Here is a 20943-nt window from a genome sequence, read left to right as displayed (position 1 = left end):
TAGAACAGGCAAAGATGGGACTTTCTATGCCAAAAAAGTGGGAAAAGACATTGTTCTGATGGTGACTTTCTGGCATTTGGTCACATTAATGTATTAATTTGGTTGAATCAGCACCCTCCCACTGTCAGAAAGTATAAAGTATCATATATGGTATATAGCTTTAAACCCCAAGAAGCACAGCCTACTTTGGTTTGAGTAACCATGAAAATGTGTGGCTCTCTATTTGAAAAGCCTTCTGGTTGAATCAAGCATAGGAGATGATGTTATGTACCATCCCTAAACAAAACACATAATAATTAAGGAAGTTTTTGCAGGGTAACTGTTTCATGTATGTAATGTAAATATAGATTTTTTATATTTTGACATCTACACTCCCTGCCACTAAAAATCTTGTAAGCTTTTAAACATACAAGATAACATTTTTCTCCAACAGGGTACTTTTCTGTACTCTGAAAGCCAGGCCAAACTGATGGACTGATGATGCTTTAGTAACTCGCATCAATCTTCTCATGTACTGTGGCAGGAAATAACCAAAAATGGCATGGGCATACAGTCCTCTTATACCATAGATGTGCTAACATCCAGGAGGGAGAGCATCCATCTGACCTGAGGGGGAGGATGCAAAGCTCTGGAAGTCAAGTCAGATGTTACACCTTCTGTGGAAAATATGATGCACATGTACAGATTTTCAAAAAGTACAGCTTCAGTAGAACCGAAGAATATATAACTTGTCACAATTAAGACATAGCATATACACATATTTACACTTGGCTTATTGTAAGTCTTATGTCACACAGCAATTAACAATGAACAATTTCAATTGCTTGTGAGTCTGTATTCAATGCCTGACTTGCAAGCCTACTTTAAGTAGCACAGTAGAGTTACAGAAACTACTTACTACTGCAGTAAATATTCAAGACAGACCCCTTGCAGAGGTAACTGTCGGCCCCTTAGACAATGATGAAAACAAAGTTTCCATGGTAAGGTAAGTTAACATGCATCGCATTAGTACTGCATGTTAACACTTAGTGCATGAGATTCTCAAAGATCTAACTCTACAGTGAGCACTCACATAAGCACAAAGTACCTGGGGCATCAGTGATTAGAACAGATCACAATTTTAAACTCTGTTAATGCTGAACACTGACGCCAGTGATGAAATTGCTTTGAATAATAGCCTGTGTCTTAGGGGACTGCTGGGGGTCAGTGGAGAGTTGAGGAGAAAGAGGCAGTGAAGTAGCAGTAGACTGCTCACCTCCCTTTGGGGGGACTTGTTACAAGATCCATAGAGCCACTGAAGGCATACATCCTGGAGGAATTTTAGCATAACCACCTGATACAAGGATGTGGACCTCATACACAGTGAATCAAGGATCTTGTGAAAGTGATAGCTGCTTAACGGTGACAGACCACTGCATAGAACCCATGAGTGGGGCAGGGGACTAGTTGGCTACTGGTACAGCAATGCTGATGACCTGCACTTGTCTGCCCAGATCACACCCACCTGGGGAATAAACGTTTACAGAAGGCAATGGAGGTGTCCAGTCAGTTGCAGGAGCATAAAGTAAAATGAGTGAAAAAAATCTTTTGGTAAATTATTTACTTATGCTACTGAGGAAAAATCTCTGCGCTAGATGTGAAGAAAACTAATTTTGTCCATGACTTGTAAAATGATAACATGAATACTGATCTCATTCATAAGGTAGCGAGAAGAAACTCAAAAAAACTAAAAAACTGAGGTCAAGAACTACAAACTTACCAGAAAGCTTATATTCTGAATCTGTAAAAGACAACATCTCTGCTGTTTTTAAAACGGAATGCAGTATCTTCATGACCCCCACTTCAAGAAGAGAGAAAAGAGACATTCTGTCTACTGACAGATTTGCAGCTTTGTGCATTAAAAAGTAAATAATGTCTTTGCGATGGAAAATAGTTTGGAAAGGATCTGAAAATGATAGCTGTTCCATATGAAAATATATACAAAAGGATTACAACAGAAAACTGGGTATAATATTGAGCACCATCAAAATATTCTTTGTATACCTTTGCATATTTTAAGGTACCCTTATAATTTCACTGGTCTGTTATTTTATAACTCATTAAAGCAGCGGGTGCTGTGGCCAATGAGGTGTTATTTCACACAGTACTAATGGTTTGCTTGGCTCCATTCAGCCACTTGTAAGTATTTTCTTAGAAATATGTAAAAGCAGTTAACTAGGTAAAGTAACGACTTTGCTTTTGATTCTAAATATATCTCCTTTCAATACATCCCTATGCTTACATCATGCTAATGAATGCCATACTTTCAATGGCACAATTAGGATGCACAACACTGCATAGCAAAGGTAATTTATAGCACTTGCAGGTGAATTAGAAAAGCACTTAGAGCTGAACAGGTGCACCTAGTATATTGTAGACAAACTTCTCACCATACTGAAGGTATAATAGCGATTCCGATACAACTTTTGTGCAATCCATTGCAACAAAAAAGTGGAAACTTTTTTTTAAAATCCTTCTTCAAGGCAAATTTCATTCAGCATATGGAAAACAGCATTCAGGTCTTGAAAGTTAACACACCTGTGACACACTGTGAACAAAGCAGTGATGAAAGTAATTGCACAACAGCCAATCTGGGTTGGGAGGGTGGCTTAATGGCTAAGGTGTTTGCCTTGCAAACACAAGGAGCAGAGTTTGAGACTCACAAGGGATAATTGGCTAGGCTTAAAATGGCTCGCAAGGGCAGTTAGCTTAGTACTAAACTATGAACTATGAATAGACAGGTTTGGGCTCTGATGGATTTATACATAGCTGTTATGGTTTTGGTCATGTCTGCAAGCGCCAAGAAATCAAATGTAACCAAACCACAAATAAACCTGCATTACCTACAACTGTCGATGGCATACTGCAGTTATTCAGTTGTCTATTGTACTGTGTTTTCACATTACTCCAATTTGACTGACATTTTCAACAGAAGGTAAACAGTGCAGACCAGCTGCATCACATGCATGAATGCATTCATATCTATGTGGTAATGGCTAGGCTGCTTTTATGTCTCTGGCACTCTGAATTGTGAGGCGCTACCTTGCATACTGTTTTAGAGAATAAGGAGATCAAACACTAGCAAAAGCAATCAAACTGGTGTCAATCATTCAGCTCTCAACACTAGAACTTACTGATATTTAAATGTCAGGAAGTTTTACTTTTTTTTTCTAGAGGGCTCACATTTTTTGAGGTTCACAGTAACTAACAGGTACATGCTTGGTTCACTATCCCTTCTATCCACAATAAGGCACTGTTTAACACAAATAAATGTGCTAGCCATATACATAGGCAGGCATTCACAGAATACAACATACTGTAAAAACTTTAATATTCTTTTTGCAGCTCTTCAGCAGTGAAAGAAAAGTACTGACTTGCTGCAAAACTATCATCTACGCTGAAAGAAAATTTAGCCATAAACTGAATAAGCTTTTGAGGACTACTGATAGATACTAGGTATCACACTTCTGAGGTTCTTGGGAGAAATAAATATATTTTAACTTGTGAGTAAATGTACAGTTCATTTCTGTTTGGCCTGGCTTCCAGAGTACAGAAAAGTATCCCACTGGAGGAAAATACTATCTTCTTGTATGTTTAAAAGCTTACAAGATTTTGAGAGGCAGGGACTGCAGATGTCAAAATATAAATATCATTACATATAGGAAACAATTACCCTGCAAAAACTTCACTAATGAATGTAGTACATACAAAATTTTTTCTTAATATATATCTTGTACATGAAATTCTTTTCTTTTCCATGTCATGGGCTCTGACCCTGAATGACCTTAGGTTTCTGAGCCCTTCTGCTTAAAGGCAAGTCCTCAGTTTGCAGAGGCCTACAGCCATCATAGTTGTGGATAGTGCAGCCTTTATTATTACTACTGATGCCCTGAGTGCATCCCAAGCCTGGCACAGAATGCATTGCAGAAGTTGCATGAACAAGCACCCCTCCAACACTTGTACTCAGATGAATTCAAGGCACACTGCATGTACCATGGTGCTTCTCCATACTCTAATCCACAATTTCCAACAGGAGGTGAATAAGTAGAAGGCAGACTTATCACCCTCTGTCCAAGAAAAGATGGCTGAGCTGCAGTTACTAAGTCTGCCCTATGGCCCCCCGCCCTCTAGGACATGGGATGCTGATCAAACTCGGGTCAACACTAGTAAGACATGGTGCCTTGCATCTATGTCACTGGACTGGCTAACTATACCTGAAAAATAACAGCCATTTATGTCATGAAGTACTCAGGAAAAAGAGCAGTGTTGCCAATTTTGTGTCAACATACTGAAATGTTCTAAGTTATAAAGCTGCACTCAGTTTCAAGTATTACCCTAGGGAAACAATGCTAACAATTGTGGAAAAGCACACAGAGGAAGACAGAAGGGCCACTTTTAAATGTTGTATAAAGATGGAGAAAAATCTAGAAGCAGAACAATATACACGAGTAAGAAACAGGCAGTTTTATTTTCTGAAAACATTTCAAGGGGACACAAGTGGAACGTAAATAATGGAAAAAGTAGAAGAGGCTTAATTTTAGCATAATATAAGGGCACAATAGAGACTGGAGGCTGGGGAGCATGCAGACAGGAACTCTAGGGTCACTTAAAATGGCTGTATGTTTACAGTTGGTTTTATGCATAGAACAAAGCTACTCTGTTATTGAGACAGTTCAGTTCTTCCAAATACACAAAGTAAAATTAAAATTAGTACTGCAAACAGCTTCACTGGTCTCCGAGAGTTTGTAATCTATTAGGGATATGTACTTAAAATACACTTCTCTACATTAGTCTAGCCTTTAACATAGAGGTACACTGATAACATTTCAGTAGGGACTTTGTCTATGTATGTGTATGTTGGACACATTATACTCTGCAGTGCAACTCATAAGGCATTAGTTAACTGGGAGAAGTGACACTAAACAGAAGGTGAAAGCGTAGATGAGGGAGGCTTTCTAGAGAGGTTATACAGTTAAAATTACACATTGACTGGCTTTCCATCTGCCATGCCAGAGATCTGCATTTAAATACTGAAAAGTAGTTAGGGTGAGGATGAACACAATATTCAATCTTCATTCTTCAGCACACAGTACAATCTCTGTCTAAAGCTTTTATTTCTTGCTGCTGCTAAAAGCATGCAGTTCAAAATGCATATGCATGATCTGTGGAGAAGACAGATACAGATTTCTTCAAAATGCTTCACCAATACAGGAGAGAAAATGAAAACAGACATCCGTCAATCCCAGTAGCCTTGCAGATATTTCTGAGTTGTGCTAGATGATACCATTCCAATTTGTTTTTTTTTTTATCTGATAAAAGACTTTACAAAGGCAACCTGGTAGTACTGTCTGGTTAAGTGAATGACTCAGAGTCAAACAGAAGGTAAACTGTGGCCAAGGGAATGATACTCTGGACTCGGGAAGTAGCCTGTTAACAGCTCATATCCTTAATCCTCTGTGTTAAGTGTCAGAAGTTTTCTCCCTGAGATTTCTCTCCCAACATCAGGAAGTTCTGTTTGTCAGATGAGGAAAAGGCCTTACTATAAATTAAAGCAGGATGTCTGAAGAAAGACCACATGGTGGTAAAATAAACTGTGATGGGGACCATGAAGTCTACATTCTGCATGTATGAGAAAAGGTTGACCTACGGCTGTCAGCTAAAGCCAGCAGGAGACACCCAGGATGAGATCAGAAGTCATCTTGTAAAAAAGAAAAATGAAGACTGGTATAGACTTCTAAAATGCATGGCTACAAAATGGAAAGCTGAACTGAATGGGGAAACTGATTACTCTGCAGTAAGAAACAGAATGGTACAGGAAGGCTGAGTAAATTGAAGATACAGTTGTGCATGCTTACCATAAATGTAGATGTTTTTTGTTTGCATTCACTGTTGCAGTCCTGACTTGTGGGATTTCCTGCCATGAAAGCACTTGGACAGCCCGACTGCCAGAGAAAAATCTCCTTACTCCAACAGCTGGCGGGTGCCATGATCAACGTCAGAATGCTCGGGTATAAGGAGAGTCTGGCATCGAGAGCTCATTTTTTTCTTGCTCTCTAAAGGTAGGAGCCCCCCTAGATGGATCTTGAAGTCAAGGGCCTTTGACATTGAATCTAAGAAAGGAAAGGGTACCCCTGACTTGAGAAGAAGCTTGTTCAAGCCTACCCTCTAGGCTGGGTGGGTGAGGAGGGAGAGAAAGAATATTGCAACAGTGAATATACTCAAACATATACATTTATGGTAAGCATAGCCAAATGTACTATATTCTTTGCGTTTCACTGTTGCATTCCTGACTTGTGGGAATGGGTGATGGCAGATTAAAGAGAGGTGAGTATGTCCTGCAAGATGCCATTGGCAAATCCTGTTCTGGAGATGGATAAGGCTGATAGATGGTAATGTTTGTTTAAAGGTATGCACTGAAGACCAGGTAGCAGCCTCAAAGATGTCTTTGGTGAGTACCCCTTTTAGGAAGGCAGTACAGGCAGCAGGTGCCTTGGTGGAGCGTGTCCTCACAAAATCAAGTGGCTTCTTACCATGATGACTGTAACAAAAGGAGACAGAGTGACAGATCCATTTAGAGATAGTTTGCTTGGAGAATGGCTTCCCTTCAGAACTAGTGGCAACGGCCACAAACAGCTGGTATGATTTCCTCAAGGTCTTTGTTCTGTCAGGATAGTAATGGAGCTGCCTATGCACATCCAAGGAGTGAAGAATCCTTTCTCCTTTGTTTTGTGGCTTGGGGAAGAAAGTAGGCAGATCTATGGCTTGATTTAAGGAGGTGTCTGTCACCACCTTGGGCATAAAGGAAGGGTTATTCCCGAGTGAGGCTCTGCCTGGGTGAAAGATAAGGAAAGGTTCTACTGCCAGGAGTGCCTGCAGTTCAGAAACCCTTCTAGCAGAAGTGATGGTTAACAAGAAGGCAGTCTTCCATGTCAAGAATTTTAAGTCAGCAGAAGCAGCTGGTTCGAATGGTGGAAAAGTAAGTTTCTTCAGGACAAAATTAAGGTTCCAGGGTAGGGCTGGAGACCTTCTTGGTGGCCTGATGTGGATAACCCCTATAAGAAACTGTTTCATAAGGGGGCAAGAGAAAACAGGAGGTTGGGCTGAAATAGCCACAGCATGAATATTTATGGAGAAATAAGACAGGCCTTTGTCAAAGTGACTGGCCAATAAGGTCAGGATAACCGGGATCTTGGCTAGATGAGGATTATCCACATATTGCCCTCACCAAAGGGAGAATCTTTTCCATTTAGCTGAGTCAGATTTCCTAGTGCTAGGCCTTCTGGCTTCTTTTAGAATATCCTGAACCTGTTTGTATAGGATAAGATCTGTCCAAAATGTTATGGTATCTTCCATGCAGGTAATTTAATGGTCTGTAGGTTGGGGTGCACAATCTTTCCCTTGTCTTGCATCTGAATGTCCAATCTCTGTGGCAGATGCCATGGTTTCATGCCAGTTAAGCTGCGCAGCAGAGGGAACCAGTGCTGCCTGGGCCAGTCTGGGGCTATCAGTGTTACTCTTGGCTCTTTTTCCGTTATCTTTATGAGCACCCTGGGGAGCAGAGGAATGGGAGGGAAGACAGAGATGAAGAGACCTGTCTCTAATGGAAGGAGAAAGCATCCATCGTCCAGTCCAGGCTGACACAGAAGGAATGGAAATCTCGGTGTGGAATCTGTTTACCACAGTGGAGACAATTATTGGTTTTCTCTGAAATTAGTCAAAAAAGTGTAAAATGGATTCCCCAAACAGGGTACTTTGCTTTCTGAAGTCTTCTCTCTGGTGCGGACCAACCGATGCACTGAATGGAATTCTACTTTGGGCTCTGACTGCAAGAAAACTGAGCTCTTGACACCAGCTGACTCCCCTGAGTGAACCCACATTGGTCGGGGTGTCCAACGACTGTTGGAGGTGGAAGATTTTTTCCGTGGTACTTGGGCCAGACAACATCTTCCATGGCGAGAAATCTCACATGTCAGGATTGCAACAGTGAAACACGAAGAACATCCAAAGGGCCATGTATGCACACCAGTGTTTACTCTCCCAAAATATACATGGATTTTTTTTTTCTCAGCAGGATCAGGGATAGCAAACTTGTATGAAAACATAAAATATTCATCACCTCTAAATCCTGATCCTCATCCATGCTTTCTTCTTTATCGTCATGATCTTCCACAATACTTTCTTCTTCTTCCATTTCTTCCTGTACTCCACCCTCTATTCCACTTGTTAGACTAGATGCCTTTAGTTCAATACCAGATGTGACCATAGGAGACACAATCTCTGAAATCAAATGTATGACAAATTACACATGCACAACGGAACTGCAATGAGACTTAACTTTAAGGGACTACCACACAAACAAGGCACTTACTTGACAAAGCATCCAGATTTCCTTGTTCCAGCTCTTCAAAGTTAAAGGCCTTTCCCATCTCTGTAACAATTTCTGCACTGATATGAGTGGGCAGGGTGTGTGTCTCAGGAGGATGAGTAAAGTATGTGATCTTACCACTGCAAAACAGAAAAGACAGATTCACAGAGAAGGTACAAGGTTAATTAATGAACTTGCAGTCACATTCCTAACATGGAACAACATTTATGATCCTCAAGAATCTGTTAAAAGGCAGCAAAGCTTACAGCATGCATCTCAGGCACAGAAAAGCTTCACCAATGAAGTTTGAACTTTTAAATTAGCTATTTAAATACTTCAGTGAAAACTAGGGTTCAAATGCTGCTAGAAAACTTACACGCTGGTACTGTATTAGCTTTCCCTACCAGGAATCGCTGTGAGCTGCAGTAAAACTACACCAAACTGCTGCTGCTGTTCAATTACTTTAGTCTGTTTTTGCCAGAACTGACTGCCGTGGTGTAAACATGTTGATGTGGGACAACACATACTAACTCCACTTTTGCTAGGAAGAACTGCAGAATTCTGTGATTATGTGACCTGAAATGTACATCATCAACTTCTTCTCAATTAATTTATTCTCTTTAGTAGTAGTTACTGCAGACAATTCTATAACAGTTCCAAATGTAAGGCAGTTATTGGCCTCTGTAGTCCTGCCACCACCCCAAAAAATAAAGCTCTATAGAAACTGGTGGGGGGACAAAGATGTTCTTTGCTCTTAACAATACTTTTTCTTAGGCATACCACCTAGCCATTTTCACAGGACAGTCGATTTGGTCAGCTACAGCCTTCAGCAAAAAATAAAAAGGCAAATCTATTAATATTTCAGGATTAAAAAAATAATTTCTAACTTTCCAGTAAGTAATAAAGAAAACTAAGGCAATGAAATTAAACATATTAATATAAAATGAAACTACTGTAAATTAATATTACACAGTAATAAATCTTACTTTTGTTAATAAACTGAATAGAAGTTCTTGGCACTCGGTCCAAATTTTGTGTAAGAAATTTCCTAGTATGGGCATCTGAGCAGTAACCACTTAAAAATCTCAGGACTTAAATTGCAGAGTCCTGAAATGTGGAGATTGAGTGGCCAAAAATCTAGAAATCTAGACTTGTATATACTAAGTCAGACTGCCATTTGCCTTGCCACCCCCCCCCCCCCGAAAAAAAAATAATAATAAAACAGTTTAAAGGAGAAGGGTGAGGTTTGATATTCAAATTTTTCTTGTATTTTCAGTCTTTTTTTTTTCAGTCTTTTGGCACTCAGTGATGCAATCTCGAGATTTCAACAGGCAGCCAGTCTGAGCATGTGACCACCATCTAATTCATAAAATCAACACACAGTGTGTTAATGGATAAAAGGATTTATATATAATTACAACAGTCTTCCATTTGATGACGCTAAGGTCTGATTATAGCTGAGGCTCGCAAAACACTTATTTATAAACATTATGTCAAGGAAAATGTTAAATTTCTACACTGCCCTAAGCCAATACGCCAACATCTAATTATAACCGAGTCTCATGAAACACTCACTTGGAAAAAAAACCTTTATCAAGGAAAAGTGATTGGTAAGTTTCTACACTGTCGTGAGCCAGCCTATAATGAACTATTCACTAAGTACACTAACATCAAATAATATCTGAAAACGTACATTTGCATAAAACAGTTTCTGTCATCAAGGGAAATATGTTTGTGAAACCTCTATGCTGCCTTAATCCTTCTTACACTGAAGTATGGTGTTTAGTATTTTCATAAACTAATACATTCAGAAAGCTGAGAGACTTCACAGAAATTTGACAAAGCTTACTGGTAGTATTCTACTGTGTCCACACCTTTACTGTTCCAACCTGTTCTCTTTAGTATTCCATCAGCAACAGCAGCCCCTGCATTCCACAACCTAGACAACTCATTCATCTCAATCTCATCTTCGTACTGGCAACTCTCCTTATATACATTTTCCAAGTCCGTCTTAACACTGGATAACAGATCAATTATAACACTGCTGTTACTTGAATAAACCATTTGTTCATCTACTGTTATTCCTGAAGTTAATTGAAGAACTAAGCATCTCTAGTGCCAGAAAGATGAGTAATTTGATAGTAGGGAATTGGGTACAGTAATTTGATAGTAGGGAATTGGGTACCATCTCTGCCAAGTGTGTCCCACATCTATTCAAGAACACCTAGACAGCAGGGTGATCCATCATTTACTCCAACATGACTTCCAAAACAGTCATTTAGGTATCCTTAGTGGAGGTGGAGGGGTTGGGGTTGGTTTAATGGTTAAAGTGTTTACTTTGCTGTCATAAGGTACAGGGTATGATTCTCACCTTTGAAAGAGAATTTGGCTAGGCGTAAAATGGCCCTCATGGCAGCTAGCCCCGTACTTACCTATGAACACTAATGTCTAGGTGCTGTATCAAGTAACCAGATTTGAAAATGGATATAGTGTCTATCAACTTAAGTAAGGCCCTGCTACTAATCGACTGCTAGCAGGAATTAAAAGGTGGCATGGCTTCAGCTGTACAACAACTGTCAGTGAATGTATCACCTCCCAGCAGTAACTGAATTTTCTGCTAGGCTTATAGCCTTTCCATATTCTAAAACACAATTTTAGATGGGTGAGGAATGTTAGAGCAAAGGAGGAGGATACACATAAAATGGTGAGGTCAACAGCAACTTTGGAGGTATAGAAAGAAAAAAGAAAACAGAAAGGTGGCAAGTAAAGGCAGGATAGTAAATGTGTTTTATGAAAGAATGGCAGAGAATACTTGCCCAAGGTATTTGAGAAAACTGTGAAGAGAAACAGGAAAATAACCAGTTTACTGATAGACTTATGTTTCACTTTAAAGTTGCACAGACATAACCTGAGTAAATAGAATATCTTTACAGAATAGGGATTATAAGCAGCAAAATAATATGGTGCAGGATTAAGGTTATTTTAAAGGGGTTCCATTCAAGTGAGTGGTCTAATTATCACTCTATCTAATCACACGTGGCTTAAAATTATCTAATCCCAAGTGATCTCATGATATGTTTTAGTACATTTTACCAGTTATAATTATGATACCAAGGGAAGTTTGTATTTTTGATCACTGTATTAATTTTCTTACAGATGTTGCAGTTTGCTTTACAGCAGCATGTTGGGTTGTGCATGCTGGTAGTGCACTCCCAGTGCTATTTCCCTTTCTTCCACTATAGTGTGACCATGGAGTTGTATTATAAAGAAGTTAGGAGGCTTAGGGGTACAAGGGGACTTGCCCTCCAGCACAGAAACATTTCTCTCTCTCATTTTTTTTTTACTTTTTTTTTTTGAGTTATGCTGGTTTACATGAAGTGTGTTTAGATCAGTTGGTTTGACATTTGTGTTTAGATAGTCTGTCTTTAGTTCAAAAGACACAGACTCTTATTATTAATTAGGATCAGTACTACAATAAAGTATTAATTATGACTAGTGGAAAAATAATACAGTATGGAAAGTAATGAGAGATACAATTTTTTGTGGGCAAAGTACATTGATAAAACATAGAATGGGGGTATGGAGTCATTTTCTTATGTGCATTTTAAGAGATTGTGCCATACCAAGACTAGTGGCAGACAACATGTCCATAAAACAAAAACAGTAATTAGAGATGAGTGGCAATCCACCCACCAGGTTTACAAGTACAGACAAACAGATAAATAAATAAATAAATAAAGGAATGCATCCTTTATGAAATGGTTAAACTAGAAAAAGACTAACAGCTGAAACTGGTTTAAAGCAAGGTTTCCCTATTAGTCGGTCTCTGTTCTCAGTGGAATTACAAATGCATTAAAGATTTAGAAACCTGGTTGGGGTCACAAGATGTGAAAAGAACAACATATGCAGATGATCCAGTATTTTGTCAAGAGAAAATGATGGAACTGTTTAAACGGCAAAAGGGAAACTCAAGTTTAGATCTCAGTAAAATGAAAACAAAGAAAATAAAGCTAAAGAAGAGGAAAGAAAGAAAGAAAGAGTGAACAAATTTTAGAAATTTGGTCGAGGGATGTGATTCCTGGGGAATATAACTATGTGAAAAAGATACAAAAAGTAGATTGAGCTGTACATATAGAACAAAATAATGAAAACAAAAAAGTTGGCAAATAAATTTGCCATACCAAGATATAGATAATGAAGTATTTTTAATTATGGGCAGACAGTAATCAAGTTGCACCTCCTAACATTCAAATGGTCTGTTCATTCCTCCTTATAGCTTATTCACTCGCCTACAGGTGAGAATTGAGACAGCCAGAAGTTCATGGGCTCATAGGAAAGTACTAAGCTAGTTGCCCTTGCATGCTATTTTAAGCCTAGCCAGTTTCCCTTTCTGTGCTCATATTAACCTATCCAATTTGGCTAAAGATTGGCTTTACCCATCTCATGGTTGATAATTGCATATTACCCCTAATGAAAATAACTGATGTGATGATGTGAGGTATTGCCAGCTGTGCCAGGAGAAGTAGGGCTGTGGGTGTGTAACATATGCCAGCATAGCTGCTGGAGTTTTGTAAAGAATTATATGTCATTTGTATAGGTGCTTGTGCTGAAATGTATCTGTAAAGCTGATTGTGTTAAAAATGTACCAACAGTGGGTCTTGCTGGACAGAAAAGAAATATACCTGTATGTCAGACTGTATTGTAACTGTTGAAATGAATATGTTGTAACAGAGGTCACTGGAAGAGAAGAGGTTAATCTTAGTCCAGAAAAATAGTCTGAAATTAAATTACCTGGTTTAGGCCATAAAGATTGTATGTCACAGTTCTGATTGTAGCCAGAGACAAAATGTTTGTGAAAACTAGGACTAGGAATCCTACTGTGTTGTCCTTAGGGATGAACTAACTGCTACCTTGAAAGGGTGGAAGTTTTTGAAATGGTTTTATAGCTTCCAGATACTATAACACATCTTAGCAAAGCTCTGTGTGTATGTATTATGACACATATGTGCTAAATTCCGGTTCAGTTTCGAGTAAAGTGGGCAGTGTGGGAACCAGAAGTCAGATGACCAGATGTATGTGATGTAATTCTGTAATACAGCACTGAAATTATGTTTTAATACAAGATGAGACAGAAGTCTCAGGGCAGTCTGTTTTTGAAATTTGACAAAGAAGGACTACTTACCTACATTATCTTGCCTTGCTTTAGTAAGTGAATTAGGGAACAGTAATTCTTTAGATCAGTCAGGAAAATATAGTGAGATTAGTAAGTATTTTTTTTTTGTATCTGTCTGATTCTACCCATCTATGTTATTTTAATATTTCCTGTGATTGAAACTCTGGTGTTTATTGTAAATTGATAGTATTTTCATGGTCTTTTACTATTTATTATTAAATACATTTAAACTTGTCATTGTGGCTGGTCTTTTAGAGAATATTTCAACCTTTGAGAGTACTTATTTGGTTACACTGTGGCGACTCCTGAAAGCCTTGCTGCATTGGTCAAACACTACCATTTGTACTAGTATTAATTTTACTCAGTATAGTTGGGTACCCTTGTAACATCCTTAGAGTAGCTGGCTTTGGAGTGTTCTGTGGCAGTACCTACACCTTATAGTCTGGGCGGAGGGGGCATAGCTAGTAAATCTGTGCCAGCCTTTCCCAGGTGTGGAAAGGCAAAGAGTGTGTGTGTCAGCTACCTGGAAAAAGGGCACAGAGAGGGTGGTAGAGGACTTGGTTTGGAACACTCAGCTGAGGACTCAACTCTACAGCTGTGGTCAGTGTGGAGTCTTATTTGGGGCCTGGTGAGAGAGAGAGAGAGAAAAAGATGTACTCAGCCCCAGAATGGGAGTGTATTCCCTGTGTGCTCTTAAGGGAAATTGTGCTTGGTGCAGACAGCTGAATCTGGAAATACTATGTGTATCTATTTTAGTTCCAAATGAACATACCTCACTGGTGTCAGTGGTGAGAATCGAGGCTCCTTAATTACTGGCCCAAAGGAGGGGTGTCCCAACTGGGATCATACTATAGATACTTTGAAGGGACCCATGCATGGGATAAAGCATTTAAGAGCTGCCTCTTACCATTAGTAGTGCAGAGGTCAGTCCTAGGGTAAATTTTCTGTTTCCTATCCATATATTCAAGTTGCGCTTGAATATGGATAAAGTTGAACTTTGTTTTATGTGGATGGGGAGTCTGTTCCACAGAAGTGGTATACTCTGTGAGAAATACCTGTACCGCCAATCTATTCTGTTGATGTTGCAGAAGAGGTTTAGATCCCTAGACAGAGAATTTCTGCTGCCATTTGACTTGCTGATGTGCAGTAAAGCCATCAGTGTTAGGTCAGATATAGAAATATAATAAAATGCACGATACAGTATAGGTGTTTAAGTAAACTTACAAATAACAGTAGACACTGGAATGATCACTGCTGCAGCAAACTTAGCTATGTAGGTTATATCCCGCCAAAGATGCAACAGAAGGCCAGTTTCCAAAACTTTCAGGGCACCCTCAACAAGAGTTGAGCTGATCAAAAAAGTCAGTTTTGGGCACCAAGTCCTTCAAAGCTTTTCATCCAAAATAGAGAGGAAGGTTACAGCTTGGACAAGGATTATTACTAGGAAAACAATAAGTCCTCACCCTGGCAGTAACAACATACAAAAAGTAAGGGGAGTGGAGGGAGTGGCTACTGCAACAATGATAATTCGAACATCTACTGTTATGGTAAGTTTATTGAGAAAACTGTACTATGTTCATTATATGACTCACTGATGCAGCAGCCTTAACTATATGGCTAGACTACCACAGCATAAACTGAATGGAAGGAGGAAGGATGAGGGTCTAGAAACCCCTAGAGAACGGTCCAAAAAAAGTCTGTTCTAGACTTGCAGAAAGATTCTAGTTTATAGTGCTTTTATTTACAGAAGCCAAAATAATGGTTCTAGAATACTTCTAAAATACAACCCTTTCCAAAAAGCCACAGATGAAGCCAAGTCCCTGGTAGAATGTGCCTTGACCCTGCCTGGAACTGTCTTGTTGTGGTGGGTATATCAAAATGTAACAGCATGAGGGCATCCAACTGGAAACTGTATGCTTTGACGGAGGCTGTCCTTCTTTAGTTTCATTTATTTTTTTCACCTTCACAATAAATGGACATCTGATAAAAGGTCCTGAAAGGTTTTGTTCTGCCAACAGAGAACTAGAGTTGGCTCTAGACACCCAATGTAGGAATTAGATCTTCTTCCTCATTTTTAGGTCCTGGAAAGAAGACAGAAAGATGGACAGCTTGTTTCAAAGTAAAACTGGATACCACTTTATGCAAAAATGAAGAGTTAGTTCTTAAGAAAACCCTGGAACATTTAGGAGACATTAGGAGGAAGAATATAGACAGTCCTGTAGCTTCCCATTTAGTTACAGTACATAAGGGTGAAATTGATGGATTTAACTTCAGTGTTTTGGCTAGACCCCACTCATCTAGAGGAAATTTTAAAAAGAAATTAAATAGGTTGGAAAATAGGTTAATCTTTAATTATCATACTTTACACCCCAGAGGGATGAATCTAGATGGTGGAATGGGTTGATATTTTTTTGTTTATTTTGTTTGTTTTTGCTTGCCTTTGTCTGCCTTTGTTTGCTTTTGTCTGTTTGTGTTTTTCATTAACTAAAAGTTATATTAATTTATTTAGCTAGTTTGCAAAATTTGCACTTTAAATATTTAATATAAAAACATTTAACATAAAAATATAAATAAATATAATAGCACTTTAGATTTGGACAGAATTTTAATATAATAGCATTTCATAAATATAAAGTTTATTACAGTTTTCAGCTTACAGTTTATCAGTTTTGATTAAACAATTCATTTGATAAAATTTCTTGTTTTATATTTGAATAAATATTTAATGTATTTGTGCTTTAAGAAGATGCAATTACAGTTAATTGATGTTGATTAGTTAATTGATGTTACTATATATATAGGATGTAGTACATTTAAAAATTGTTCCACTGAAGGCGAATTGCCGAGGTACCAGAACGAATGGATTATTAAATGAAATTATATTCATCCTATATTTGGTTTCCTTCCTTCTTGCTTTGGACATTTGATGTTTTTGTGACAAAATTTAGATCCCAAGGAGAACCTATCTGTTTCCGAGGAGGTTTGGTTTCCAAAACCCCTTTCAAAAATATTTTCACATGAGACTGAATTAAAAGAAGGGGATCCATGGGCAGACATGCAAAATGACCAACAAATGAACCTTGATTAAGGAGTAAAACAGGCCAGAGGATAGTGACCCACAAAGACAATGCAGAACCAGAGAAACATTGGCCCTGGATGGGCGTTGGTTCTTTTCTTGGCACCAACTAGAAAAACATTTCTATTTACTAATGTATGATTTTCTATTAGCAGTTTTTTTGCCTCCTTTAATACCTGCTGGATGTCGTCAGAAAAAGGTGTCTAAAATATATTAATATTCTATCATCCAGGCAGTCAATTGTACTTGTTTGGACGTTGGGATGTATCAAACACTCCTTGTCTTGTGGGAGATAATCTAGTCTGTAAGGAAGCTTGCAGTCATTGATGTAGGGGATAGGGTTTTTTCCCTAAGGTCCTAACTGCTCCTGCATGTGCCCCAGGCATCAAAGAGGTTGGCATGCAGTAGGGCATCATAATGTATGTACATGCCTCTGTACCCTTTTACAGATAGTATCTCTGTGTGATCCTTGGTCTACAAATAGGATTATGTCTTGACAAGTGGGCAAAGTCACATGCATCTATCCCTTCCTTGAGGAGGGGTGAGTCAGCTTAGCCTTGCCATTCATCTCCTTCCCATGTCATCTCCAAAGAGTGCTCAAGACCGTCACTGAACTTGGGTCACATCGGTCATTGACAGGTTCATAGGTTCAGAGGTGTGTACTAGGCTAATGATCACAAGGGCCTTTTTAACCCAAGCCATGCATCCCACATTTCTTACAAGTTCTGGTACCTTTGATAAGTGTAAACAGGGGCTAGGGAGATATGAGCAAAGGCCTGTGAGATGAACCATTTACAGTTTGTCTGTTTCCATTAGAGACATAGGTGCCAAAGCAGTGATAAATTTCCTATTCCCATCCAATTTTTCTAAGTAAAACTTGAATTGGGTTAAGGAGGAACTTTGCTTTACATGAATGTGGAGACTGTTCCAGACAAGGGGTAGTATCTGGCATACATACCTGTCTGTATTTATATCACAGACAAGGTTCAAGTCTTTAGAATGGGTAATTCTGGTGCTGTTTGTTCTGCGGATATGCAAGAGGTCCATCAGGATGGGGTTTGACAATGTCTTGTATGCCAGCATAGCTCTCCTCTCAACAGCCTGTAGGAGACAGAATACAGGGATACAGCTTTTTTTAGGTGGTCTGCGTAGAACATGTTGCCTGAACCCCATATACTTTTAGAGAGGAACCCCTGTGGATGTTCCACTGGTTGGATGTGCCTGGTTAGTTACACACCAAAGGGGACACTGCACTCAATGATAGGTCTCACAAATGCTGAATACAGAGGAACAATGACCTCCTTGGACCTAGATGCCATACTTTTGTTTACAGGATGCACAACACAGAATGATTTCCTCACTACTGTAGACACGTGATTGTCAAAGGCTAGATTACTGTCTGCGTGTATCCCCAAGTCCCCGACTCTTAGGGGTGTTTTGTCAATGATAGTTACCAGGAATGGATGACTACTCAAATTATACTATTATGCATTTCTTGGCATTTAGTTTTAGTCCATGGCTCTGACACACGTTATTTGTCTGTGTCAGCCCTTCCTGGAGAACAATAGTGTCGGTGGGGGATTCTAGGACTGCTTCTAATTTGCAATCATCTGCAAATTTAGTCAGCCAGTGGCCCTTGACATTGTCCTTGACTTAAAAGAAGTAAATGCCAAAAAGAAGCAGCCCCAGGACAGATTCCTGAGTGACTCTGCTTATGACCATCCTCTTTGTAGAGATGGACTCCCCAATTCTATCTTTCTGTGTTCTGTCTGTCAGCCAATTGTCTAGCCACCAGGTGACATAAGGGTTTGTACCTAACCTCTTGAGTTTGTCAACAATGCCAAACTCTGGTATTGTGTCAAATGCCTTAGCCAGGTCAAGGTAGGCAGTGTAAACTGTTTTGCCCTCATCTATTGCTTTGGTGACTCTCTCAAAGAAGTCGACCATGTTGAGTAGGCATGACCTGCCCTTGACAAAATCAGATTGGGCTGAGTCCAGTGTTTGGAGGTTTCCTATTTCACTATTGATCACTTCCATGATAATTCTTTCCAAAGCTTTGCATATGAGACTAGACAGACTTATGGGTCTGTAGTTTCCAGGGTATACAGACGGCCCACCTCTATGCAGACAGATGACTGTTGTTGTTCTCCATTCATGAGGCATGAAGCCTGTTTGGAGGCTGCAGTTAAATAGCAATTCCAGAGGCCCTGACAGGTCAGGTTTATTGCTATTTAGAAGGCATCCTGGGACATTGTCTGGGCCCCATCGAAGCACTGTTTTTGGCCTTAGGGAGAGAATTGAGGACCCGTTCCCTAGTGATAGTGAGGTATATTTGATGGTGTTTGCTTAAGTAAGATTTAGGGGAAAGAGGGGCTAAGTTAGAGCTAAATTTGTCAGTTGGTTTGCTATATCCTCTAGCTCAGTATAGGTGGCTCCATTAACAATGAGCACTGCACTAAGTTGTCTTTGAGGATGTGGACACAGCTAAAGAATGCCTTGTGGTTGTCCTTGGCCTGGAGGCCAAATTTAACTCAAATTAAGCTTTGGTAGACTATTTGTCCTCTGAGTTGTTTGTTTAGTTTGATCAGAGTGCTTTTATCCTGCTGAGTGCTATGCCTTCTTATTTCTTCTATGATTTTGTGCCTTCTGTTACACCGCCTATTAATGTTGTGATTCCACCAGGGTGGCTTGTTTTTCTTTTTTTTTTTTTAGTTAGTTTTGTACTTGGTGGGTAGAGCTGCCTCTATGCAGCTATTAACATGCCTGTATAGGGTTTCTGTGAACAGTTTCGCATAGGTGGCAGTGTTCTCAGGGTTTATAGGGGCTTGAAATGTTGTCAAATTTTCAGTTAATAGTAGGAAGTTAGCCTTAGAGTACTTTCTGAACATTCCAGGGTTAGCAGAAGTGCTGGGTTTTATTTTTACTTTAAAGGAGATCATTCTGTAGTCTGACCTTAGCACTCTCCCAGATTAGTGAGGACCAGACCCAGTATATGTTTGTGCCCCGGTCGGTGTATTTGATAATCTGGTCCAGGGAGTTTGTGTTCACAAACCAGGAGTCCCTCTGTCTGCACATTTGGTGTCACATATGATTCCCAGTTAATAATGGGGTAATCAAAGACACTCATGAATATGGTATTGGGTTGAATGGTGAGTGTTTCCAATAAGCTTAAATACATGTTATAGCTTTCCAGGGTCACAGAGCGGGACCTATAGCTTGCAGGGAAATGGTATGGGATTTTGAGTACTGTGATTTGAATGTGGAGAAGCTCAGGGGGTATAAATTTTCCATAGCCAATGGTAGGGAATAAAAGTAGAATTCGTAGTCATTAGGGTGAACAGCTTAAGGAAAACAACATATTCGAAAGTCTGGTATACAGAAAGCTATGAACAACTTACTTGTAGAAATCATCTATAATGGGCCATGTTAAAAGTACCCTCCTTTATATGTAAAGAATGATCTCCTAGTTAATGAATGAGGGAATACCAAGACACAGCAGTCAGAGAACAAGTTATGGAAATAAACTGGTTCTCTAGGTGAAACAGAAGACAATCAAGAAATGATCTAAAAGAAGTAGCAATACTTAATGAAGAAGCAACTCAAAATACGTCTGGGACACTAAATAACAACAACTCTTCTACTGCTGACATTTCTTTGCCATGATGTATGCCAAAGACAGTGGCATAATGGTTAAGGTCTTCACCTCACATGCACAAGGAACAAGGTTCACTCCTGGCCTCCAACTAATGCCTGTTTAGAGTTTGCCTGTTCTCTCTATGCCTCTTTAGAAGTTCTCCCCACCTCTGAAAAACATGCTAAGTGTTTCCTTCGCAAACTCAACAATGAATGGAGTTGTGTGCAGCAGCACAGACTTGGTGCCCTATGGGAGGAAGAGTTGTACAGACCAAATGCTTTGGGCATTTGCTGTCGTACACAGTATCCTCAAGATAGGAGGATACAGATCACAGACTGAGTGCCATGGCAGGGCTAGCCACTTGGTGTAAAATATGGCTCTAGAGTTGCAAAAATGGGCATAGGTAGTTACCGGTGATAAGTGGGTTGAGGACCCGGCCTTCTCCGACCTATGCCAGGGATCCATGCTAATGGTGGGAGGAGTGTAGGTGCCTGTATTAGCCAGTGTGTGCCTGCCACTGCCATAATGCCCAGCAGCCCTGGATCAATAAGCTACTGGCTGGTGTGTAGTTGCCCAGTCTGGGTTACCTGGGATAGCTCTGTTGAGCGAAAGCTGGACATAAAATCAAGCAACCTGCCAAACAAGAACTGAGAACT

At 39.5% G+C, this 20943-nt stretch overlaps 1 protein-coding gene across 2 annotated transcripts in view; it reads right to left on the bottom strand.

Annotated features, from left to right (window-relative positions):
• The window catches only part of GNL3L (G protein nucleolar 3 like), a 509739-nt gene that overhangs the window by 147434 nt on the left and 341362 nt on the right, over positions 1 to 20943 (bottom strand). For both annotated transcript variants that reach the window (XM_044080108.1, XM_044080107.1), the window contains exons 12-13: positions 8408 to 8544; positions 8156 to 8316 (exon numbers count right to left, since the gene is read on the bottom strand). In XM_044080108.1, the coding sequence (XP_043936043.1) occupies positions 8156 to 8316; positions 8408 to 8544 (298 nt within the window). The remainder of the gene's footprint in view (positions 1 to 8155; positions 8317 to 8407; positions 8545 to 20943) is intronic.

This window comes from Protopterus annectens, chromosome 8.part0 (genome assembly GCF_019279795.1).
Source record: "Protopterus annectens isolate FY-2018-M chromosome 8.part0, PAN1.0, whole genome shotgun sequence".
In the NCBI taxonomy this organism is placed as follows: Eukaryota; Metazoa; Chordata; order Ceratodontiformes; family Protopteridae; genus Protopterus; species Protopterus annectens.
Note: the sequence above shows the minus strand (reverse complement) of the source record. Positions and strands in the feature narration are given on the sequence as shown.